The 27643-nt window shown below is 39.8% G+C and overlaps 1 protein-coding gene across 2 annotated transcripts in view; it reads right to left on the bottom strand.

Moving 5' to 3' along the window:
• Nucleotides 1-27643, bottom strand: part of ATP8A2 (ATPase phospholipid transporting 8A2) — a 308301-nt gene that overhangs the window by 24271 nt on the left and 256387 nt on the right. For both annotated transcript variants that reach the window (XM_065678508.1, XM_065678509.1), the window contains one exon: nt 5583-5671. In XM_065678508.1, coding sequence (XP_065534580.1) covers nt 5583-5671 — 89 coding nt within the window. The remainder of the gene's footprint in view (nt 1-5582; nt 5672-27643) is intronic.

Below are 27643 nucleotides of genomic sequence, written 5' to 3'. Positions count from 1 at the left end.
GAAAAACAAGAGAGCCATATGAACATTTCCTTTGTTACGAAACCTCAATTTTACTTCTCAGCTGAGAGGCCTTCCCTTGAAGGATTTGGGAAATAAGGCACAGTGTATGCATGTCACTTCAAGTTCACAATACCTGGAAATATTACGTAAGAAATGAGAAATCCAAAGGACTTCAAGTTCAGCAAAGCTTGGCTGCTTAAACACAACATTCAAAATCTATCCAGCCGGCAAAGCTATGGGACTATGGAGACCTGACACCACTGCCGTGGGACTGCTCAGGACCCGGGTACTCAGACAAAAGAGCTGGGATTCATTGAATATTCATGGCAGTAAAACATGATTCTACTCTGTCTTTTGAGCTATGCATGGCACTGCCCTGAAAACCTGAGGAGAGTCTTGGATAATAATCGCCATTCAAGCCCCTTTATTTTCATTTCTCAATCTCACATGACTTGGAAAGGCAGTTCTCTCCCCACTGAGCTTTCAAAGTGACAGCAATAAGACTGGCTGTGTCCTATTTGCTCAGCCTGGGGATTCAAAGAACAATCCATGTACCACATGTGCAACCAAGATTTGAAGAGCAATGTTACTCATGAAGAGTATTTGGGCCTTTTTTCCCTAGTTTCACCTACTGCTGCAGCACTATTATACCTAAATTACATTGTTATAAAGGAGAGAATTTAGCCCCCTCTGCCTTGATATGTAGAAAGCAATAACACAACACAGGGATCTTTCTCCAACAGGCAGTTTTTGATCAGCTTCCTCTTTTGTGTCACTTAAAGGAGGACAAGTGTCCCATGAGATCATATTGATTTGCATATGACTGCACAATAAGCCTGAAAGCAAGATGGAGCCAAGTCACCGAGACACCACTTAGTTCATGGCATTAAAATAATATCCTTCAACTCTGGAATGGCAAAAATCTCCAAGTTTTACAAAGATCTCACATGCAGATACTATAATCTTTAACCAATGATGTAAAACAATATCAAATTCCCTCTAACAGAAAAATAGTAATTGATGTATATGTTATTAAAATATAATGAAAATGCATTTATTTTTAAAAAGCTTGATTCTTATTACTCCTTCCGTGGGGAATAAGACTCAAAGACCACAAAATCTTCGCTGATATTATTTTACATGACAGTGTCTTGATATTAACACTAGGTTATCCAAGTCCTTGGGCCTTTGTGTTGATGAATTAGGCCCCAGATGTGTCAAAATAAGCCAAAATGAAAACTACTTTTCAAAACACATCTGCATTTAAGAGAGAAAATTGAGCTATATAATTCTTACAATCTTTAAAGCTGACTTCACTATCACACTCTTTGAGTAAACACATTGAAATTTTGACGTTGAACTCATCTCTTACCTTGTAAAGAGGCCATACCTAATATTGCAAACTTGAAGACTGAGCATCTCTGGAACTTTGAAAATGCTTTATAATCAGTTTTCCCCACAGGAATCTACAAGTTATTCAGTCTCTACCAAGGTTCTATGTTTATCTTGCCATACACCGTAAGAGATAAGAGATGTTTTTCTTTTCCTTTAGAGACAATATTGAATTTAAAATTTAATAGGACAGAGCCTGACCTACAAAGTCCAATTAGTCCAGCACAGCACACAGAGGCATTGCACTGATATTTTACAATATGGAAGAGATTGTCCTGAAGTTGTGGGTACTGAAATATTTTCTAAGTAGTGTGAAATGATGAAATGTATGGGCTCTGCTGTGGCTGTGTATCCATAAAGCAACAATAAAGCCACAGGTAATTGTTATGTATTGAGTCACTCCTTCACTTGGAAGCAAGAGCATCCATGGAAGAGTCAGTAATTAAGTAGTTATAAAAAGAGTCTGAGCTGACCTATCCACATACTAAAATATGGTATCACAATTGTCTCAGAGTCTCGGTTTGGTCCCATCAAAGTCAACTGCAAATATTCCACGGACTGCTGTGGCGGCAGGACTGGATACTTCACGACAGCACATTATTAACTTTTGATACACAAAAATACAGGTGGAAGTCTTAGATTTTACCTTGTACTTTACAAGTGGCCCTAGATGCAGGATCAGCCCTTAATAAATTATGAGATCTTGTATTTGCTGTTACTGTTCAGCTGAAATGTGATGCATTTCATAAAGACAAACTCACCTTTTCCTCACACACTGGGACATTAAGACCATGGGCCATAAGAACAGGCAAAGGTTACCTTTGTAATTTGGGTGGCCCTTCCCCGTCTGAACCAGGGAAGTGCATAGCTTCACTTTGCTATCCTAGGAGAATATTTTGGGGGTTCAGGAGGTCAGAATATGCCACGGAGAAGCATGGTTACATTCATAAACTTTTCTCAAACCTCTATTCTGGCTTGCAAGACTCAATAACATTTTAGGGGTCTTCTGCTCCAGGGACTGCAAGTGTATGCAAGGATGGGAAGAGCTCCCATACCTTCTCTTACTTACACTGTGGAGCTGGCAAGTGCAACATGCTTCTTCCCCCATGCTAAAAAAGTACACAAAACTTTGGATAATGATTGTAAGGCTCAGGAAATTTTTCACTGTAACACTAAGTATTGAGACAGCAATTATTAAGCAATTCTTGCCCTCTTGCCTGATTTTGCTGGAATACACTCTATGTTTTTATGATTCCCACATAGCTTTGTGGCTCAGCTATTTTGAGACTTCCTAGCACCAGTGACACGTATTCAAGTGATGTGTGCCAACTGTGAGGAAGCACTCACCTTATAAAGCTCTGTTCTTTTCAATGGTAACACAAGTGGGACTTTTATAAGGCAAAAATCAAATCCAAACCAAGCCACTGAATTTAGGGTAGTGGACCAAAGTTAACAATGTGGTATTGCAGCCAAGTATTAATAATAAGCTTCCTTCTCTTTTAAAAGAGACTTTTCCACATTTCCTTGATTCCCTTAAAAGAAAAAAAAGAAGCAAAAAGCCTGTTGCTGCAGGGAATGTGGGAGATAAGAGGTGCGTTGACAGCTGCAGCCTGTGTAACAAAGGGAACATGTAAAACTAGCTCTTGCTTCCAGCATTACAAGTTTTGATAGCAGATGCAGCACAGCAGTTTAGAAACAAAGATTCATATGGGTTTGAAACACACTTTCTTATCCCTTTTGACCTTCTTCCAGACAAAAACTCTGTACTGTATTCATGCTTCTCTGGCAGTATTTTGTACTGAAATTAGGCATGTACCTTTTGGATCACATGGATGCTCTTTCTGTAGACATATGCTTCATGTCCAAAAGAAACTGAAAGAGATAATTCCATGTCCATGAGAAGTCAGAGTTGCTGGAATTTTATGGCCAAAACCAGATTCTGATATTCTGCTGAATTACAGACAGCAATGTGGTGTAACCGCTGCTGTAGAAATGTGCCGGCTGATTTCCAGAGGCCTTGGGCTCAAGTTTTGAATGGCAAGCCCCTTGGAAAGGAAACAGACCTTTACTCCTTCCATATGGCAGTGCTGATAGCTGTGTCATTTCATTTATCCTAGTTAAAATGTTAATGGTATTAGTTTTTCAGTGATGGGTTAAAAAAACCCAAACAGAAGTCCTGCTCAAAGAACAGCTTTTTGCTTAATGTTGATAGGAGCCTCCTGTTTAAAATCTGTTGGGAAAATATCTAGTATATAAATCATGCATGTTTGTCTTGAGAGCTTCACAATCTCTGTGCATTCTTGGTCTGAACCACTGGAAGGATTATGTTGCTGATATTTCTCTAAGAAATATTAAAGAACAGGCTGAGTCAGTAACAGAGCTTTAAATGAGTAATAGCTGAGGATGAGCCTGCCTTGGTCTGGCCTGTTTTACAATTTTCAAGTCATTCTTGCCAAGAACTGATAAGAACAGAGGACAACTTCAGGACAGCCAGCTATCATGAAAACATTTCAAAAAGTAAGGTACAATCTCAGACCCTAAACACATATTTGATCCCTGATGCTGAAAACAGTCCAGCTCCTATTTAGCTTTAATCACAAAAGTAGTCCCACTGACTACTACGCAGGTAATTTTAAATAATGCCTGACACAAGAGCAGGGCCTGTTATACTAAATTAATTCTAAGATTCATTTCTTGTTATCAGAGCTTTAAGAAGCAGGTCATAGACATAACCAAGAATCTCAATTTAAACATTTTGGCCCCAGCTATAAAATTTTAGGATATTTTTCAACTGGAGAAGTTAAATGAGTGTAACAAAAAACCCTCTGGTGTGCTAGACTATTGAATCATAGTTTGGCTTGAACAGAAATCTTATATTATGATACCTAGTTTTAATTTTAGCAATATAGCTCGTGAAAATTAAGCTGAGGAAGAAAATAGGAAAACACTTGAGAAGTACTTTATGATTGGTAGATTTGCCTACTACCAGTTTAATGCAGCTGCGCTATCAACCCCATAGGAGAAAAAGACTTTCAGTTATGTGCATATGAGCTGACTTACCCTTTTATGTCAGTGTTAGAAATGTGGCTGTGTTCAGGAAAGTTTCTATTTTTTTCAGTACTTTCTGCATTTCTTTGTAAAGAAGACTGGTGGACTTGGCAGAGTTAGGTTTACACCTGGACTCAATCTGAAAGGTCTTTTCCAACCTAAATGATTCTATGATTCTAAGAATCCTCCTTGGCTGACTGACAGCTCATCCCTGGAGCAGAGTCATGTGTTACAATGCTTTCATTTTGAGCCTTTGTATCAAGTGACAAGCTAACCTATATTCCCCTCTTCACTCCAGCTAGGATTTGCCTTTCTGCCCAAGAGTTGGAATGTCCTTGATCCTCCTTGCACCAGGTTATTACGTATCCATGCAGTAAAACCTTCTTGGTTGTAACATAACTTTCCATGGGAAAGGATGAAAGCTTTTGATGTCTAAGACACTTAAAAGCAAGCTGAATAAAACACTAGAAATTCTAAATGAAAACATCACTTCTGCATTTCAAATTGCAGTGGTAGAGAAGGTACATTGCTTCTCTTTAAATCAAAGTTCTTGAAATTGTTTGCCTTCTGCAATGCTTGGAAACCACAGAGTTTTGAGAGAACAGGATTACAGAGGCTTGTATTTCACAAGGGTTGTTCCTCCTCTCTGAGCAGGGAAGGAATGGTCAGCCAAAGAGTGCAGAGCATTGCTCTTCTCTCAGTTAAGTCTTGGAAGACCCACTGTGGAAGGAAAACCTAAAGAGCAGCTGACAAACAAGTGGAAGCTTTCTGGGTATGGATTAGAGTCTACTACCTAGCCTCAGTCAAACTGAACAAATTATTTGCTCCTTTTTAGTAATAAGGAGTCTCTGATGTCTGATTTAAACTTGCCTATAACAAAAGGGCAGACAACACAAATAATAGTATGACGACACACCTTCATTACTCTGGCAAGGCTGCCTCCTTCAGATTCAGGACTAACTACTCACTCTCGCATTGCTGGTTGCATTGGCAGCTGAGAAATTGCTCCCACTTGGCTTTGCTCAGAGATCTCCCAAAGGAGTATCACCATTTTGCATTCACTGGAAGGCTTTATACTGGACTGGACGACCTATGCATACAAAATAATTCCTGTAATACCAAAAGGACTGTTCAAGACTTACGCTGTCCATGCCACGTCTTTAAGAAGGCACGCAGTGGGCACGAGAAACAAGCCAAACCAGAAGTATCCACATCTCAACACCATTCCAGCCTGTGAGGAAACAAACAAATAAATCATGAGTATTTTCAAGCTGTGACATGTTAAGCGGTTGCTTACTAGCAAAAAGGTAGAATGATGGCATGAAACAGGTACTATATCCATTATCTGGGTGATGTTGAAATTTGGTAGTGGGGGGAAGTCTCATCAACTCTTAACAGAAAATAGGCCTATAATTAACAAATAGCAATGACATTTCTCATTGCAATCATGCCTTATGATCTCAAATTACTTAGAAATTTTCAAAGAAATCAAGTGTTTCCACTAAATCCTCCACTGCTACTAATATGTGGATCTAGGCAGACACATTTTCACTCATGAAGAGCACCATAAGCATATTTAGCTTGCACTTTGGTGCATCTTTTACGCCTTTTGTTTACTCTCTTTCTACCCTCTGCTCTAGATCTCTGAGCAGCATCAAACTGACATGGAAAAAAAAAAAAGGTACATTTTTCACTAAATGTTTATCATATTCCATTTAAATACAGCACTTCCTGTTCAAACCACTGCTGCCTCAAACTCAGGGTGGGAAACACTCACTCCTGTCCCACAAATGGCTTTTTTTTACAAACAAAGAGCTTGAAGTTTATATTTGTGTTTTTCTCATTGTTGTAATGCTTGAAGAAAAAGCTTGATAGGATCTGAGAAGGAAGATACCTGGAAGCCCTGCAAATCCCAGCATACACACAGTTACGTAACAAAATTGAAATACAGCACTATTTGCAGAAATTCTATTTTAGGTCATTGGAATCTTTTACAGATAAATGGTAAGGCCTGGCTTGCTATATAGAAGACTTGAGATGACCTCACCACCTCTTGCCGTATCCCTGTCATATTCCTTCCCCAAAACCTTTACTTCTCAGGATTTTATGTGCCACACACAAGGCACACACATATATCAATGCCCATGTGCGACACTGCTGAAGGCAGGGAGGCCTATACCCATGGACACCACACTACAGCAGCTGCCTCCCCAGTGTAACACAGGCTCAGGTGGCTCAGCTGTGACTCTGTTGTATCACAGAAGAGAGCAGCAGCCTGTGATGCTGAAGTGTCAGGGTATTTCACAGACAAAGTTGAGCTACAGAACATGGAACCATACAATACATCTACTAGCCTTTGAAATAAGTTGTGAGAACACAAAATTTCTGATTATACCCTTCTGTGGTTGATCACAATAGAAGAAACTTCCATTACTCACCACAGAAAAGCTTTAAAACTGAGAAAACTCATCACACTGCATGGACAGGATGCCCACCAGCAGCACCCAACACCTTTTCCCAGTGTCGATCTCTGTCTAAATTGTCCACCTCACAACTCAGCCATATTTAGCAGCAACTTGCCCTTGGACTGCCAAGTAGTGAGTACTTCCAAAAGCATTTTTCACTTTTGAATATTAAATCCTCCACACTGTTGCTGGACTGACTGATCAGTGATAAATCTTGCACTGAAACCAAAAGCAAGCTAGACTGTGCTAAAACATTTATGGACACTTTGCCACCCACCCAGACAGTAAGCAAACACATTCCAGCCCCAGAATCGGCTCTCAGTTGTTTGTTAGCCCTCATGCCTACTTTCACATGAGAATGCCAGAAGCATATGGGCAGTTTTGATCTATGCTTATTTAAGGAAAAGGATGTACAGGAATAAGAGGGAAATCATAACTTTATTGTTAGCCAAAAAGCTGAACTGTAATAACACAGTGGCAAAACATAATGAGATTTATCCTCATGCTTTGCTTTTCTTTGGCTGTGACCCTGCAAGTCCTAGGAGTCTAATCACATCAGCATTTCCACTGACCACCCTTCCATTGCCTGTGCTAATAAAGGCTAAAAGGGGCTGTACGATTCTATATGCTATTTTCTGCTGGTTTTGCTTCAAATGTTTCATGTTCCGCTTTCTGCCTTTGTAGCTGAAAGCAACTCGACACACTCGGAAAGTGCAGAACAGAGTATGTGCTCAATAGAAGTTTAAATGCTATTATTGTTGCTAGAAACGTTGATATCTTGATGGCTGCGAATTTGGACATCCCACATGTTAAGTTCAACACCCAAAAAAAACCCAAACCAACCCCCAAACCACATCCTTTTTGCCTGCAATTATGCATTTTTTTCAAGTCTTATTCTGTCCCAAACCTGCATCATTAACAGTAAAAGTATTAATCTCATCTGAACCCTGCCAGATATTAACTTTACTACTGGCAAGCCTTTTTCTACACAACCCTTCCCAAGATTTTACTCCATTCCTTAGCTCATAAGGAAGGTTTCTTTCCTGCTCATCTCTAGTTTCCCTTTGGAGTGATAAGACTGCTATGCTGTATGACAGTGAACTGGTTTGTCTTGCATGCACAGCTCTGCCTCTGAACACCACCTCCTCTCTGGCAAGGTTACACCATCTGCTCACAGGATGGGAGAACCTCAGCAGAGGATTCACTGGAACCCACCTAATATTGTTCTGGTGACATCCAAAGACAGCATTTTCAGGGTATTGCCAACCCATGGGCTAGAGGATTGGCTTATGAACAGAAGTTATAGTAGGAACACTTGTATATCACAACAAAATCTTCCTCAGGCTTCACGGCTGTTGCTGTGCTCCATTCCAGTTGTTCAGCTACTCATGACAGCAGTGAAGACAGTATTGCAATACATCTACAGTGAAACACGGCATTTCCATACCCAGTCTCAATGAATAACAACCTTCAATTATCAAATATCTCTCCCAGATAAGAAAAGCAGAACTACTAAACAGGAATCACCACCATATTTATTTTTCCTTTTTAAGAAGGTCACAGAAAGGAGGAGTAGAAATAGTTTGTTTTTTAAACAAATCCAAAATTTGACCAGCTCTGTCATCACACAGGCTCCCCGATATGCAACTGAGTCATTTTTCTTCTGTCTGCTGATGTAAACATTAGTGACAAGCACATCCAAAGCTAACTACCAGAAACCATTAATCACATGGCACCCCAAACACACTTGAGACTAATGCAAGTCTTCCTGCTGAAGACATTGCAGCTTAATCTGCTGCCATCAGTAGACCCCTTTGCAAGCACTGATGAGGCTGCAGTACAATTGCTCATTTTAAAGGAGTGATAACATTTGTTAAAAGAATGGGAACAAGAAAAGAAAGAAAAACTAAGCTCCAATTATTTCACAACTGAAGAGCAAACAGTTCAGGTCTCAATACCTTTAATCTTCTCTAGACTGCTTTTGCAAGGTTTATTCTTGTTGGTTTGGTTTTGGGGGGATGTTTTTTGTTTTAAATCAAGGACATGCTCTACAAAGGCGCATCACAGAGAGAACAGATTGTTTCAAAAAAACCACCCTGAAATTGCAATATGGAATACATTTCAACTTTTTTTCTCCATTTTACTATTCTCTCTTAATATGCAAATAAGCATCATTCATAGCTCTACTGTTCCACCAACACGTGGTGCCACATTTTCAATAACAATTTCCCGGAAGAACAGCGCCAAGAAAGGAGTGGGAAGTCAGACAACCACTCTTTTGGTACCACAGCATGGTTAGACAGCAGCTGGGGACCAGTAAATGACAAACCGAACATGTGTCTCAATCACCTTATTCAAGAAAGGTGAGACAAAATTTAAATTCATATTTTGAATGACAAAAGCTTTCTTCATTTTCTCAAATATCCTCTGATAGAAGTTGGTCAACAAAATCATAAGATCATGATAGAAACAGCTGGCTTTATAGTTACAGTGTGACAAAAACAACTACTGAAAGCGTGCCTGGATCCTGATCACAGTTTTCTCCACAAAGCATACATGAGGACCCATTAAACTGCTCAGTTATGGTTTCACATTAATTCAATGCCAGCTTTATACAGTAGGGATCCAACCTGCAGTCAGGCAAGCACAGTCAGATACTCACTTTAGTCCCTACTAGTCTAACTCGATGGGTGACAGTAGGGCATTACCTTTGACAACACTTGGGAAAGGAGGAGAGAGGATGTTGCATGATTATTGTCAGTGATTCACATAAGATAACAGCACAACAAATATTCACTGCCAGCACTGAGATAATACTGATCTAGACACCTATGACACTGCAAGAGTGACTGTAGAAGTCTTGGCCCTGCTACTCTGCCTCAATAACCAAAGCAGAAAGCAGCACGTCACCAGCAGGCAGTTAACCTCACCTAAAGGTCAACTGAGGTGCACTAGGTAGACATCTCTGCCAGTATCTTTCCTCCATCAGTTCTAGACCAGTGGCTTGTCCTGAGCCCGCCACTTGAGAAGGACTAAAAGCTGGTGCAGAGGAATTCCTGTTGGTCACTGCTCCTATCCCATGTTAGGCAAGTCACTTAGAAGCATGTCTGCTGTTCAGTGAGGACAGTTTTCCTCAAAGCCTGTCTCAGCCCATCACTCTGAGGTGCTGCTCCTAGGGTCTTGGTCTCGGCCATTTCCCCACTGATGACAGGGTGCTGCTAGCTTGGCCAAACAATGCCTCATCTGATGGCGTGGGGTATGGACAAATATATATTAATTGCCATAAGAAACTCAGGCATAAACATTGGGACACATTACAGCAATGCTCCTTGTTTGGAAACTACAGGATTCCTGAGAAAAACTGCCTTTCATTTGCTCTGTAGATTCAATAGGGTTGATTCAGAAACTGCCTGAAAGATCTAGGAAATATTTTCAGTAGGAAGTAAAACACACTCTACCCCAATCTTGAAATTACTGCACTTTTAGTGATGTTACAGCTTAGACATCTTTGTTGCAGTTTTATTTTTAATGCTTTTCATGAGTTTGAATTTGGAGCCTGACTTCAGTAACAAGAGGAACAAGTTCCATGCCCGAAAAATATATCACAGATGATAAACAATATCACTGTGCAAACTCCCCAACAAATATGTGATACATTTACACAGTTTGCAGATCATTACCCAGCCAACTTTTCCTTTAGAGGGGTGCACTCTGCACCCTCTGCATGTTCTGGGTCATCTTAAGACTGAATGTTTCTGTGGACTGGGTAATTTTCTTCTTACAAAAGACCTGGAAGTATAATCTTGAAAGAACAAAAATATTAAATCCTTATCAACCAACTGGCTGGACAGATCTTAAGGAGACACTGGACTTGCCACATACTAACAGTGTAAGCACATGCCATGCAACAATAGGAAGATTTTGTGTCATAGAGCAGTGAGTTTTTCTTAAGTTATTCTGAAAGCACCAACTAGCAATGGCTTTCTCCCACTTTACGTGATAAAACGGCATTTGTTAGATTCAGTCAAAACCTCCTACTACTTCTATTAGCTTATGTAGAATGATCAGTATCTCCACTCCATGCTATTCTACAGCATATAATATAAATTCTGTTATAATTACTCCATTATATAAGACCCTTAAAGTGCTACAAATAGCAGACCTACCTTAAAGACCATCTACATTAAAATCCCAGCACAAAGAGATGCTAGGGCTCGTTCATGGTCACACAAATCAATTGCAGAGCTGGGAAGACTGCCTAAGTCCCTCAATTAAATCATACTACATATACTGAGACTACTGGAGCCCAAGTATGAAATATAATCAATATCCAAGAATTCATTCTCAAGGATTTTCCCTGCACACATTGGAACATAATCTACCCTCCAAATGAGTGGAGGCTATTTTATGAAAAAGCTTAAGAACTTTTTCCCCCCAGTATAACTGTACCAGCTCCAGGCTGACAGATTTACTAGATTCAGGGCTGACAGGTGTGATCAACAGGTTTACCAGTTCCCTCTTCAACAAGCATCTTGGCTGGAAATGTGCCGAAAGAACAACCCCTTTGGGTTACTGGCACAGAGTTAAAGAACAAGGCAGAAGCATTTGATTCCCCCTCCTGCTTACACCACTGGGAGTCAGGAGTACCTCAAACGAAATCAGTGGAGCTCTACCACTGAAAGGTTGGCTGGATATTTCCATGTCTGAAATAAAGACGTGCAATGTTTTCCATAATGTAAGAGTTTTCATTTAAAAATGACTCAGATGAAAACAATGACCTCACTGGCTGGCTGGATTTAACACAATGACACATTGGTCCAGTCTCAAACCTATTTCCTCCCTCTCCCAGTCTCCACTCATATAGCCATATTCCCTTGAGAGCAGTAGAAGGAGGAAAGAAAAAAAAAAATCAGATACCTCTCTCAGATACTTTACCCATTTTCCTTAATTTTGTCAGTCATACTTAAAACCATACGGAAGTCTAGAAATGTATCCATTGTCTAGCTTCCATGATGTGGTTATCAAGCCTATTGGCAATTTTAACATAATACCTGGATTTAAATGTAGGGAGGCACAACAGGAGCAGGACTTTGAGAATAAAAAAAAAAAAAGCCAACATAATATCACAAAAACATATACTCACAGTCCTAGTAGAACCCAAAATATTTTAAGATATGGGTCTCCAGAAAGAAGCTTCACATTACAGAAGCTGCTAGTTGCAATAGTTAAAAGAAAGCATGAAAATACAAACTAAAGTACAAAAATACCCCCGGAAAATACAGTAGTAACTCAAAAAAGACAAATCACCTGAAGTTCTTCTAGAAAAATCCAGGAATTCGCAATACAAAGCTACTAACCTCAAAATCAGTATCAGGGGCAGAAATCAAGCCAACAAATAACCACCCCCTCCAACCCAACTTTACATACACTACTGTGATTTTAGAGAAACTAGTTAAGAGCTCTAACTCCACAGGAGCACAGTGAAATCCTCATGTTTTCTACTTCCTTTTATTTTCTTCTTAGGAACTTGCTTTCCATAATGGAGTAACACAGCAAATCAGCAACCTATTTTTATTCTAGTTCTTAATGTAATTTACAGAAATTAATATTTGATACATAAATTAATATATCTGTGGCCAAATGTGTCCCAAAGGGTGTTACTAAGCTGCTTTGTGTTAACTAGAAATATATTCTACATATACAGCCTCGTCTGAGAAAAAAATACTATGTCTCATTACTTAATTAGTATACAACACTACCAATTAAACAAGGAGCCTGCCCATCTTACTCGCCATTATTAGTCTGATAGCAGAGAATTACGAAAATTAATCAGATGATGTTTTAATTTGATTTCATGGTTCACTGGCAGTGTAAACTCTGAAGCAAATCCACGCAGTCTATAATTTCTTTTTCATTATTGGTTACATGAAGCTCAACGAGAAATGTAAATGAATGTTTCTCCAAAGTCATTTGGAGAAGACTGATGGTTAAAAATTAGGAGTAAGATCATGCTCCAAATGGATACAGGCGGATTCCTAAAGTTTTGCTAGAAAGCACAGATTCTCATTAACCAAAGAACCTTTGCCTTAAAGTGCACGAAATGCCTCCATAAATCTTTATGTAAATGGTACCAGGTGCTAATTATTCTTCCTGGCTAAAAAATAAATAAAATAAAATAAAATAAAATAAAATAAAATAAAATAAAATAAAATAAAATAAAATAAAATAAAATAAAATAAAATAAAATAAAATAAAATAAAATAAAATAAAATAAAATAAAATAAAATAAAATAAAATAAAATAAAATAATAAAATAAAATATCTAAAAATATAATTCTGTATGACTCTGAGCTCCCCCAGCACAAGTTAAAATTACGGAATAGAAGAAATTCCTCCCTTTACACTTGTTCTTCTGGACCATGAACACCATGGAAAAAAACCTGAAGCAGGGAACACTACTGATGGTATCCAAGATTTACTTTTCCTTACTTGAGTGAGGCCTGATGCTACTCCAAATCATAAGATAGTTTGAGTTTTCCGAGATGTCTCCAATTAGACAGCTGTGCAACACAATAAAATCTTCTATATTTCTATTTCAGTTTAAGATGAACTCACATTTGAGGATGTGCAAGAGTGGGCCCATGGGTCTACTCTGCTGATGGGTGGTGACCTGCCATGGTGCTGTAACTTCCCTGAGCACAAGTATCAAAGTGGGATTCCCAGTATGAAAGCGAAGTCACCCTTACAGGCTACTTTTGTTCTTTAAATCTTTGCAGTTTTCCCATTCTTCCCCCTCAAATTAACACAGGCATGAACAGACAGAACAAAGTAAAACTGAAACAGTAACTTTGATAGACCTGACAGTGAAACAATTTGTCTTGTTCACTGTATCATGCACTTCAGTATAAACTTCTACACTGCATATAAAAAGAAATTTATACTTTATATTATGTGTCTCCTTGTGAAGTCATGTTAAGCATGTAACCACATTTGTTTGCTGCCTATAAGTTTTTCTGTGCAGGTTTTCATAGTAGCCACTGCTGTATAGTAGCTGTGCCCTTACTTAATAACTGTGCCTTTATCATGAAAGCTGCAGGGGAAAAAAATTAAACTTTACAGAACCTACCTTTGAATTTAAGGCTCAAAGTGAGTAACTGTGTTTAGCAGAAGCCATTCCCTGCCAGCAAAGATATAAGATATTAACACAGCCTGCCAAGTTACACCTACAAAAAAGAGTCAGAACCTTCAAATTTCCTGGCTTTGTGTGCTGAAATTTTCCAACTGTGTTAGTGCAGTAGCACTGCCTTCCTCACATAAACCGCATTTGTTTTCAAGGTACTCCCCCTCCTCCCCAGTATTAGCAAAATAGCATCCCTGAGTAAAAAGGTGCTATAAAAAGAGCAGAAAAAAAATCACATTCAGGAACCATGGTCTTATTCCAACCTCTGCCATGGTTTCATGGTATGAATTTGGGCGTGTATCCTAAACTCACAGAACACAAAACACAGTCAACCTCACCAAAGTGTTTTGAAAATATTTTTTTAAACAACCATTTAAGTAGTATATTAAAAAATGGCACTTTTTAAATGTTAGTATCATGCAATACTTCCCTCATGTCGCATAATTGAACCATCTTAAGGAAGTGGATTAAAAAAAAACCATCAACCATACTAAGATACATCATTAAATACTTCAGGTAAGCATAATTAGGTATCTAATCCACTCACCTGAGCCATTTAAACAATTTTGTTCTCTAACTGAAGCTGCCGATCAAAGCTGAAGGTCTACAGCACATACAAAGACCTGGAGTGGCCAGTGGCAAAACTCTCATCAACAGTTCAAGATTCTGCACATTGTCCCCACATCTGGCAAAGAAGTTGACTTTAGCAAGACTGCTGCTCTCCAGAGCCCTGAGCTAGCGGTTTAGATGGGCCATGCAGACACCTGCACCTGCAGCTTGTCAAAGTACTGCGACTCTGCACATGGTTTGCTGCTTTCAGTGAGCTGCTGCACTGAAACCCACAAGTGGAAATCACTGTGGTTTTAGACATTTTGTTCTTAACTTATTTCCTGATATGCTCTGAGACACTGAGGTAACACTATTTGCTGTGCTGTACACTTTGTAGATTCCTTAATAGCTCAAGAATTCCAGCAAATTGCTGATAACCACATAGCATGAATTAGATCTAGTAACTGCAGATCTCCGAGAAGTAGATATTTTCCAGTTTTTCAAGTTGGGCTATAGGCTTATAAATCAATAAGCAGGTTGCATTCTTACTGAAGTCAATAGCAGCTGAAAGTCCATCACTTCCACAGAAAGGGCTCTGCATTCTGCAAAACCGTCTCCTGTAAACTCAATTTTATAGATCTTCGTCTATTCTTAATCCATTATAGCAATGGTTGACTTGCATCAGATAACAGTCATTTCTTCCCCATGCCCTAATTCTTCAGGAAGAGGAGTTTACTAGCTCAGTCACTACGTATTCACCTGGGGTTTTATCTTCACTCCATGGTTATGTTTTAAAGCATATTCTGCATGCAGTTACCTCAAGGTTTTCTTTACTATCATACTATCTCTCTTGAAGGCCTTAAAGACTTCAGGTTATTTTAACATGACTACATTTCAACTCAGCTCAATGGAATCTTACCACAAATGACTACTATTCCCGTATAAACCCTTGGTTCTTTCCTCCATTTTCATTCCCAGAGCAGTTTACTTCATTGCTTGAGCACATCCGACTTCTTCATATAGCTATCATGTTTTTGTGTTTTGATCTACGATGTACAAAGTACATCTGCAATGATTCCCACCATACCCTCTTGCCAAACCCTGGAGATGCACCCTGTCTCTTCCTTCATCCTTTTACCGAAATCTTCATAGCAGCAGCACAATATAGCAGCTATTTACATGACTTCTCTTTTCCACATCCCATCGCAAATCACAGCTACAGATACCTGCTCTGAATCTATAAATAAATTAATTGCAGCCAAAAGTTAGCTTCCTGGCCCACAGAAATGCCTGGCAAGCTTCATGGATATATGGTGAAGTATCTGATCCATTAGGGGCCACCTAGTGCTGTGGCAGTTCTATACCACTCGGCCTTAGTCAACTTACGCCACCCCTGCTTTCCTATAGATGGCTGATTTCTGAGCATAAGTTATTTAAAACACAAGAGTCAGAGGCACACCTAACACTAAAGACAGACAGTCCCACAGGAAACATTCTCTTAATCATAAAACATCGACAAAATGACAAAATGACCACAAGTACTCGTCCAAGGGGAAGAGGCTCTGATGGATGCCCAGTCCCAGGGCAGAAAACCCAGCTGCCTCCTGCTTCCACACCTCTTCCCAGCAAGGCAGATCAGGCAGCCTTTCCAGCCATAGCATATGGGGTAGCACTATTTTTAAGACACCTATATTGTCAGCTTCTTTGCTGGGAATGACACTGTAGCAGTACGATACCATTTGGTGCACTGACTTTATTTTATTACACTGATTTACGCTTTCCCTTTAATTACAAGGTACCAGGGGAACATTTGGTTTTAATTCGTATACTCAAGCCCGCCGAGACCCATTTCAGCTGCCTCCTCAGCACAGGTCCAGCAGGCCTTGTCTGCATCTCCACAATGAATTACTTCCGCGATCCCACAGCCCAAAAGCCTCCCCGAATCCTTCCCCCTAATCCCCAACATCTGTTCTGCGTCCAGGCCGGGCTGCGGTGGGGACCCGCCAGCGCCTGCTGTCAGCGTGGCCGCAGATGGGTAAACACACCAGTGCCCGTGTCAGGCCGCCATGTGATTTCAGCTGAGAACTCCGGACGTGGAGCACGGTTCTCATTTAGAGTATTCGTAACGTCAAGGAAACACCTGCTAAGAAACTATCCAAGATAAATTTACCATGAGCCTTTTAAGAAAGAGAAAAACCTGTGATTGACAGCAGCAGCACAAGATCTGACAGCAGCAGAATTCAAAGCCCCATTACAAACCCCGACCAATTAAATACATAAACAGCCCCATTTTTCATTTCAGGGTAACAGTTACTATTTCATTTCTCATCTTCCACTTAAAATAGATGCTCTCCACACTGGACGGCTGAAGTTTGACCTTTTTTGACCTGGTTTATTTTCTTCTGTGTGAAAAAGCCCTACAATGCCATGTTGTGTCTAGTTTTAAAAGGAACGCTCCCATACGGTTGGCTCCTTAAAATCATGTCAGCAGCATATCATCATGAACAGTTTTAAAATAGTTTCTGCCTGGCTAGTGAAAAAGGTGGCTGGTGATATGCTATTTAAAACCTGCAGCATACAGTAAGTGAAAATCAGTAATTTTAGAATTAACCTGAAAATAGCATTGAGATTTTCCAAAGGTGTATCAGTGACACTGGAAGCAAACCCCAAAGTCTTTCAAGTCTTCGAGTATCAGAGACAAGTGGCATTTTTAAGAAGTTTGCCACCAATCTTTTCCTTAAAGCCATTGTTTTCCCCCATTTAGGGACTCTGAAGGTTTACCTAGGCTGATGGTGGGGACCTCCCTTTCTCCCCATGCAGACATCTGACCAGCAATCACAGCGACCAGCCCCATGCAGGCTGTTTACTAACGGCTGTGGTATTTTTCAAGAACACTTGAGTGACTTTGGAGCACGGGTCACACTGATGTTCAAGTAGAAGTAGATCACATATTTGCAATATTTTGCATTTCCCAGTGTCTTTCTACTCAGGGCTCTCTAGCAAGAACTGTGCTGCCTACTAGTTTGAGCACCCATGATGTAGGAAATCTTAGTTCTCACATTGTAGGTATGAAAATCCAACATTCATAGCAATTAAGGCAGCTTTCTCTACATCACACAGCAGTTTTGGGCCAAGGGTAGGTGAAGCTAGCTCCACCAGCAATTTTCTTGGTAGGCAGAATGCCAGAGGCACAATGTTCCTCCAGGGAACATCCAACACCCTGTTACTGTGACTGCACCAGAGGATTAGATGAAAAACTCCAGGCATGGCATAGCACTCTGCACAAACTACCTCTTTTGCCTGAGTCAACAGACTTTCTCACCAGATAACCTTTGTTTATTCAGATTTCCAAATTCTGCTTGGTCCAGCTTAATCAAATCCTTTATCAGAGCTTCAGGAAACAAGGTACCACAAGGTAAGTGGGAAAGGTCCTTGCACAGGAGAGTAACCAGTTAGATAACACAAAGCCAAAAGCAGGACTACAAATTCAGTGTTCTTAATGGAGAAAGATTACAGAAGCATAGAATAGTTTGGGTCGGAAGGGACCTTAAAGCTCATCTAGTTCCAAACCCCCTGCCATGGGCAGGGACACCTTCCACTAGAACAGATTTAAAGCCTTGTTCAGCCTGGCCTTGAACACTTCCAGGGATGCGGCAGCCACAGCTTCTCTGGGCAACCTGTGCCAGTGCCTCACCACCCTCATAGTGAAGAATTTCTTCCTTATATAAGGATTGTAATAAGATAGTAAGATCTAATAAGATCATCGGGGGAATTCTACAGACAACTGTGCTATGCTTTGTGCCAACCAAGATATTCATAGGTGGTCTAAGAGAGGGCTACATAGTAAGGCAATAGTTTGAGAGGATACCATCTCCCGGTTGAGCACATAAACCAATAAAAATGAACCAGAAAGGATGACAAGAGGATTTTTTTGCTTTAAAATAAAATTCGATGTCTAAGTGAAAAGCTATAGACATGGGGAAAAATTACAGCAGTAATAGTCAGCCGAACGCCTAAGGATGCAATCCTGTTAACCAGCAGGCCAGCAAAGCAAATTGAGTGTTAGCATTTATTAGGAGTGGGACAGAAGTAGCCTGAACATTTTGCCAGTATTAACAAATAAGCCAAACAAAAAAACCCCAAACAACGACTGACCCCGAGCTTCACCTACGTGCTCTCTTCATTCCAAAGAGGAGAATTTTAAAAGGTTGAGAAGAAAACAACAAAAATAATCAGAGTATGGTATGGCTTCGCTGTGAGCAATGACTAATGTGATGACAAGAGATACTATATAGAGGCCTATAAAGACAAGAATGCAGAAAGCAGGTAAAGAGAACAAATGGCCCTTTCCTTTCCAGTACAAGGACTGAGGACACCAGATCAGACAGCCAGTGGCAGGTTCAAAACGAGTTAGAGGTAATATGCTTTCACATATATAGCATAGGATGTGTGCAGGTGGGCCACAGCAATCACATTACTTGAAAACTTTAAATTGAACATAAAATTCCACTGCTTCCTGTAAAAAAACAAAACAACACAAAAAACCCTGAACAAAAAAACAAAATCAAACCAAACCACGGAGGTTTAACAAATACAAAAATATTGTTTCTGAGTGTTGAAATCCCTGAGCTGCTTAGAGCTGGGAGACCGACAACACCACAGTACCACCATTATATATGGTACCTTTTATGTTCTTACACACTTCCTAATCGTCTGCCACTGGGCACTGACACAGCCAAGACAGTAGGCTGGATACCTATACTGGAAACAAATATGCATTATTTGGATTGCAGCAGCTGAAGGCTGCAGATAAAGGAGACACTGAGAGCACCAGGTATAAAACATTTTTTCCTCTATCATTAAATTAAATCAATTCAGCAATTCTGAGAGGATCTGTAACAGTGAGGGGCCCAATCCCCTTGATACTGCACTGACCCCTAACTCATTATCTTACTCATATACCCCAGATCCACTCTGCTTCCTCTACCTTCTAAAACTCACTCTTCCATTGCTCTCAAGCTGAATTTTGTAGTCTAATAAATTTGTGTTCAACCTTCAGGCGATGACACTCAGTGAGACCCAGACTGCTGGAAAGCCTAACTCTGCTCACAGCAAGGCATGGCAGCCACTGGTCTCAGTGACACTGAAATCTATTGCAAGAGTTCTTCAAAACTTTTAGTACTTCTTAACAGACAGGTAAACTAATAATAAAGCAATGAGCATTTTGACCAAGAAGTGAAAGGGAGAAAGTAACTCAATGCAGATGTGTTATATAGAGCTTCTTAAAATACATTTTACCAGAGTGCCAGGCTCTAGGGTTTAGCTCCCTCAAAAGTGACAAGCTCTCGGTCCACAAAAACACACGATGTGGCCAGCTTGTGCCTTCCTATTAAATATGCTCGGCAAAGTGAGGCTTTACAATCCCTCTCAGGGAACTATGCCCTTTTCCAAGGCACAGACGTGAACACAGCTGCAGAGGTGTAGTCCTCAGTAAATACTCAAAGAGTATCATTGTACCACCTCCTCCCTGCAAACACACATCCAGCACAGTCTGATATGAAAAAGGGTGACTTGGAGCATATTCTAAGCACCCAAATCAAAACCTGAAGTCTCTTCCTCTCCTCCTTCAGAGACAGCCACACACAGAGAAGGATGCTGAGAATCTAGGCTGTGTAGGAAAATGCTCACAAAACAAATCTCACAACCATACGTAACTGAGTAATTCAGATTTTGGCTTACTCAGGTTTATGTGAACCAAAACCAGCATTTTAAATGCTTATTTTTGCTTTCCTTTATTTTTAGTTAAGTTTGCCTTAGGCTCCCAAGCCTACTGAATTTGAGACTTATTTTTAAGATAACTGACCTGAAGAATTTTCCTACCTGCTCTGCCCTTAGAGTATGCCCCAGGTTTGTTCACTCTCTTTTACTGTTTTACCCTAGGCTTGACAGCAACGTGGAAATCACAGAGGAAAAGTCTCCTTTCTTTTTTTAACAACCCGATAAACATTAGCCACACCAAATAGTTTCAACCTCACCTACAGACTCAAGGGGCCCTTCTGTGAGGCTCAAGATTAGGTGAGATAGGAGTCTTTACTTCAAGGTTGCGCTCTCCTGTTTCTCTCAGCTCTGAAACTGAGGCTCTCAGAAAGGGCTTCTGGCTCCCACAATAAGCTCATTTGCTACAGGCAGCAGAAGCATTATCAAAGACTTCATTACAGTCATCAAAAGCTGGAGCTATTCTATAGCTGACAGGAAAAATGCAGGTTTGCAACACCAACAAAGGCATCCAATAGCTTCTCAAGTCTCTAAACAGGCCAGGAATTTGCCAGGAAAAAATAATCCAGAATATTTATGATAAATCTCCCCCATCCTTTTCCAAAAAAAACCCTAAGTCAGCAGGGAAGTACTGTTGAAGCAGAAAAGATTGCTAAACTCAGTATAGCAACACGGTAGCACTGCACTAATGAAGTCATACTGCTTTGCATAGGGAAAAAGGCTTATAAACCTGTGCAGCAGGAAAAAAATGAAAACATAGCTCTCAAGCAAAATATTTCTAAGAGGGAGGAATCTATAACTTTTTCTTGGTGCTGTTGTCATATTCTAGATCATTAACAAAACAACCTAAGAGAAAAATAAATATAAAGACAGCGCAGTGTGGAAAGGAAAATACAGCCAGAGGAAGATTTAGTGTCAATTCCCCATTAATGGTTCAGACTAATTCAGCTGGGATACGGTCACAAAGCTCTAGGGATTCACACATCTCTGCCTCAATTCAAGGCACTAATAACCAATCAGTATTTTAGATAAGACTCTATAAATATTTAAAATTTTTAATCTTTTGAGTGCCAAGAATAACATTTCCCATCATGTCCCTGCTTTTCCCACAGCAACAATGATGAGATTGCTCATCTGGCATTGCTGGCACCAGCACCACATCAGGTGGTTTTAGTAGTGGCAGTCAATTAACTTGAAAAGTTACATCTAATTGATCCATTTCCTGCTCTGATAAACAACTGTAAACACATTCTTCTCTTCAAAGGAGAGGCTTTGCTCCCAAATTAAAAAAGGAAAGGGGCCATCTGAATCAGGCTAGTCACGGCTGTGTCAGGGGGTTTATTATAAACACTATTTTTAGGCCTCTAAATAAGTGATGTGACATTAGATATAATGAGCCAAATACCTCCCCAGTTTAACATGACGGCGGCGCTTCCTCACAGAACAATCTTTGCTTTTTCTTTTTTTTAACCTCTTCTGTGTTACTGACAGCAGCGTGTGTGTATATTTACATTTGGGTTGATTTTCCTAACCCGTATTTAGCTTTCCTAATTTATGCTCTCTTTTGGTACAGGAAGCTCACCACCCCCCTTCACTTATACTTTAGTCAGGTTCAGTGTCCAGTTCCTGTGTCTCAGCAGAACAGCCCTAGGTGAAAAACAAAAGCCAAGTTACTTCTGTTTCTGATTGCGATTCCCACTACAAACAGACACCCACCCCCACCATTTTAATAAACATGTAGTTTGTGGTCCTTTTCCAAACCTTTCAAAACATAGCTAGGAAAAATTTCACTGTAAACTTCAGGCTTTTATGCCGATTTGAAAGATGCCACAACACTCATACAGTTACCTGCAGTATTGTCAATTCCTCCACAACCTTTGCTGAAAAGCCATACTATAAGCTACACTTCACCCTGCCCATTCTGCCCATCTGTCATTTTGTTTTCTTATCCACAGAATAAAATTGTAATACAATGAACATGAAGATACTCGCTTGCCTTAAATTATTTCAGATGCAATGATAAAGCAATTATTATATAAATGATAAAACAATTATTTCTGCTACTACTATGCTCTGGCAGAGAGCCAGAAATTCTTAAATACAGGGGATTAAAATTGCCACTGTCATTTCATTAGCAAAAGCAGTTGTTAAAGTAACTAGGAAAAGGCAGTCTGATGTATTTTTAATTTTGGTATGGTCACTTATCTTAGTTCAGGAGCTCATGTCTACTTTTATTAAAATGCACAATTCACATCACTTGAGAGAAGAGATCAAGTGATTGATTTCATAACTGTCAGCTGCTGTGCCTGTTTTGACAGATTGAGGGTGTTTTTACATCCGTTTGCCTCAGCTAACACAGTTACAGTCTGAGACAGCTATTAGCATGCCAATATTGATTATGCATTTTCAGGAGTTAGGTGCCTTCCGTTAATTTTCCAGTCCAGACATCCTGCATTTTACCTGACACAGTTTTAAAGACAGGAAATCAAGCCCAAATGCAAATTGGCAAAGTAAACAATATAACCTGACCCCACATGCCATTTAGCAATCAAGTTCCAGGGCATGCTCATAGAAACAAGGTGTTTCCTATAAGCCTGAAAAGACCATATCCAAGCTATTTTACCAGGCAGCAAAAAAGCTGCACCTTATTTACTAACCGAAGAGCTCAAGTGTGATATTCCAGGACTGACACTGCCTGAAATTGCAAGTTCTAGATAATTAATAGTCATAAATCTGGAGAATCAAAACAAAACAGCTGCTTACACAGAAATTACTCTCTGCAAAGTGGATTCAAAACAGCAGAATAAAGGTGTACCTATATATATACATCCTCCTCTTCCCCCCCCCCCCATCAATTATGAAGCATAACTGGTCATCAGAAAACACTGAAAATAAGCAAATAAGAATTGAAATATTACAGTAATTAATACAGACATCAATCAAATCTGGGAAAATAGTCCAGTAACATGACTCTGCCTTTCACTCAACTGACAGCATTAGTCAAGTCCAAGTAAGAGGAGCCACTGTCAGGTCAGAAGAAGGCATGATGGTATCATCACGTCATTGCTATTACAATAGTAATGTTCCTTAGAAAACAAACAGGAAAATATAACGTAGGGGAGCCCATGTACTGCAAGAAACTGGCAAGCAAAAGGGAAGCAAATCTGGAGCTCTTCAAGGCTAAAACAAATATGAAATGTCCAGAAGACAGCAGCTTTAACCTCCTTCACAGACATCACTACTCTCAATCCCTGGCAAAGATTCTCCTGTTGAAAGCATCAGACTTGAGTGCAGTCCCACTGACAGAATCCAGGTTTTCTTACATTTCCTTACTCAGGGCAGACTCCAGCACTTGCTTAGATGTCAGCTTGACCTTGATAGGCTTCCTGGTTAGGCCTGTCTACAACACAATTATTAGTGTTGCATGGAAAGGCTCTAACACGATCTAAATTAGCACATTCCAGCAACAGAAGCTGATCAACAGTGAATATATGTCCAGCAAGTCCGATGTGCCTGAAAGTAGGAGAAATCCCAAGAAACCATTGCCTAGGGAAGCCAGGCTGCCTAAGCTCTTTTCTGCCATATCGACAGTTCAGAAACCTGTAAGTAAGTTCCCCTCTGACAGGGCTTTCTGCAGACTGATCATTGATGTCATACATGTCCTTATACCCCCAGGACTACCTTAACTCTTAGATCTCTCACAGACTGACAGCTTCACACATGGCAAGCCATTGTATGGGAATTAAGATAAGTTTATTCCAGCTTTTTTTAAGTTATGAATGGAAAACCAAACACCAAACAGAAGAGCTCTGTTTTCAGCTAAAAGTATTTTATCCCCTTCTGACTCAAGACACCACAAGAACTTGTAGATCTTTTTCATCAAACCCACAGAGAATCCAGACTAAGAGATACGACAGCCCAGCAATAATACTGTCAACATCAGAACATTTGAGAGAAGTAAAAGGAAGATGTGAACTACTGTAGATTTTCATATCCTTAGAAATCTTACCGACCCTGGCAGCCTCAAGCCACCAGAGAGTTCACAGAACACTAAATACTACCCTCAGTTTTTAGAAAGAGGTAATGCAGGTATCAATGAGAGCTTAGAATGGATTACCCTTGAAATACATCAGGTCCAAAAGAGGTATACATATAGGAAAATTAGGGCTGGAAATTCATACTGAACAGAAAGAAGCAGACCTCTACAAATAAAAACCCAAGTGAGAATCAGTGCATGCATCTGAATGCTGATGCAGGCGTACCATTAAGTTTGAGGGTGTGTCTGGGCCACATTCCAAGTCCATACAGGGACAAGACATGAATATTCAGGTGACATTTCCTGCAGTCTGATTTTCATGGAAAAGAAATGCTGGTGCATGGGCTGGAATGGAGCCATAGCTTATTTCAGCATGTTCCTGACCTGCACAGTCAGGGTTCCCTGCAGAGCACACCCAAGAGTCCGTTTAGACGCAGCAAAATCAAAGAATAGTGGAAAGTCACGCAGCTGCACTCTGTTCAAACTACGGTAGCTCTTGCTGCCTTAATTCATGGATCACCACTTCGGATTTTTCATAACAGATACACTGAGACTGAAAAATTTCCCAATGTAGGATTAAAGTTAATTTGGATGCTGTTATGGCAGAAAATAAGTTCTATTTTGACTGTAATGATATAGACTGAAGTTTAAAAACACTGTCTAGGATACATAGGAGTATTACGGTATGAAAAAGTAATTATCTTTGTAATCCAGAGGGGGGAAAAAAGGAAACAATAAAAGAAATTAACACAGGAAACCAAATAACTGGAAATGCTGCATAAAAGAACTGCTCTAGAAGGATATTTATGAATTACGCTCCTTTCTCAGAGGGGAACTAAATACCATGCTTCCGAAAGAAGTGAAAAAGCAGTGAGATGATGAAACAGATGTATTATGAAGAGAGCAAAAACTAATATAATTCTCATCTACAGCTTTAGGGAACAGACGGAAGTGAATTATACAGGTATTAAAAATACAAAACCAGAAGTTCAGTATGAAAGCCAGAGAAACTGCTGGATATAACTGGTCAATAAGGCTGGGGGAGTTCCAGGCAAGCATGGATGCTTCCTGGTACAAAGATCCTGTGGTGAGATACTAGTGAGGCTAAGAGCCCACAGAGTTTGAAAGGCCAATAGAGGAAGAGGGGTCAGAGAGGCAATTAAACTAATGCAAACACAAAAAGCCCCAAGACCACACAGGTTTTCAGTAGAGCTTTATAGTAGAAGACCCAGCATAAAAGGCACACAATCTCTATGCACTCTATCTGAAACATCTAGAAAGTGCAGAGGTTCCCAAAACCAAAAGCGAGGCCAGTCTAGCAGCACAGAATAAACAAACCGTTAGGAGTCTTGCGTAAGCCAATCTTGTCTCGGAAGGGGAAAAAGATCTCAGTTTATATGGTTTAAATAAAGAGGCTTCCGATGGAACAAACCGTTGAGTCTCAGGCATGGGCAGCCAGAAGCTACATAAGCGCAGACACAAACTTGTAGGAAAGCATATGTGGAATTAAATATACTGACACATCTGATCTACTTCCAGACTGGTGCTGGCTTCTAACCCTACCTTTAGCTGCTGAACCCACAGCTGCTTTACCCATCCTCACACACACACTGAGGACATCGCACAAACAACAGTAATGGCAACATCTAGTTGTTATCTGTCAAAGGCTTTTTGATGCTTAGAAAGTGAGATTTCTGAAAAACTGTTCTTGAAGATAGGGTTTAGAAGGAGCAAAGATTGGCATAACTATAATAGACACCCATCACCTCCATGCCCCAAAATTAGCAGAGTGAACTTCATAGTAGTTCAACTACAAAGATGAGGAAGACACAGGTGCACTTGATTTCCTCTTGTTATTCACCTTAAATGAATTCCTGTTCAACCCACCTCCGCAAAAAAAAAAAACCAAAAACAAAAAACAGTTCCAGTGTAACAGAATGTACAATTAATGAAATGGAACATAAGCTTCTGCTCTATTCACATAATCTGATACTCATGTTAAACACCTTCTGACTGATATTACGAAAAACATAAGTGAATTTTAGTAACACATTACATTGTAAGGTTTCCAGTTCTACTATAAGTACAAGGCTGAAAGAATCCGTAATTAAACAGCTCCAAGACACACCAGGGTTTGTGTGGTCTGAACTAATAAAGTATGTATTGCTCCTAACCTCAGTCAGTTACATGAAATTAGTTTTTCTTTTATTATTTTTTACAGATTTGTAGGATTAAAAAAAAAAAAGCCTACATTTTTCTTGGCTATGCACTACAGCAGTGGTTAAAGCAAAAGGACTGCTAAAAATTGCTCTTATTTGGCATTTATCAACACAGTTACCGAAAGCCACTCTACACATCGCTCAAAACCATAGAATCATTTAGGCTGGAAAAGACCTTTGAGATTCTGCTCTAACAGTAAATAAACTCCTAAGAATTCCCATTCGAGAGACAGAATAACAACACCTACCAAAAGACAACTGGTTGGCACAGCTTTGCTGACCTTGGGTTTTGAAACAGAAATTGAACTATAGGATATAACAAACATATGTATTTCATAGTATCTTAGTTGACGCAAAAAGGGAATTACCGGGGAAATACACATCCTTTGCATGTTGGATCCTATAAAGAAGGGACATGGTCTACTAAATCTAGGAGACCGTACCACACTATTTAGGCATATAACGCGCAGGATAAAGGGTGTAGAACCCTAAACCAACTCTCTTGAAGTGATAAAAGATTAAAAATGAATACCAAAGGTATTATAATATTAAAATGCCAAATTGGCTTATCTATAAATGAAAATTGATGACAAACTGATCAGAATTTCCAACTGGAAGCTATCTTGCCAGTTACTGAACTCCCACTGGCAGTAAAGGGTCATTGCAAGTACACATGTAGAAAGATTTCTCTAAGAGCTGCAAAGTGCTCTGCTCTGACTCCTGTGGCTCCCGGTGCACCACTTCAAGTGTAGATATTTTCTTCTTTTTTTCTAAGATGAAATTACTATCCATTTGTCACCTTATGAAAACAATGATCTCTTGCTCCCGAAGAAATGAATTTTTTCCTCTCTTGCTGCAGTACTGCTACTATTACTGGAAAGCTGTCCTGGAATTTCATCATCCTAGAAAGCAGCTCTTCACAAGCACTCTTCATCTGAAGTTTATACAGCGCTTGTTTAGATCCCTTTGTATCAACACC

Source organism: Lathamus discolor, chromosome 4 (genome assembly GCF_037157495.1).
Source record: "Lathamus discolor isolate bLatDis1 chromosome 4, bLatDis1.hap1, whole genome shotgun sequence".
Classification (NCBI taxonomy): domain Eukaryota; kingdom Metazoa; phylum Chordata; class Aves; order Psittaciformes; family Psittacidae; genus Lathamus; species Lathamus discolor.
This window is presented reverse-complemented; position numbering and strand designations above follow the sequence as displayed.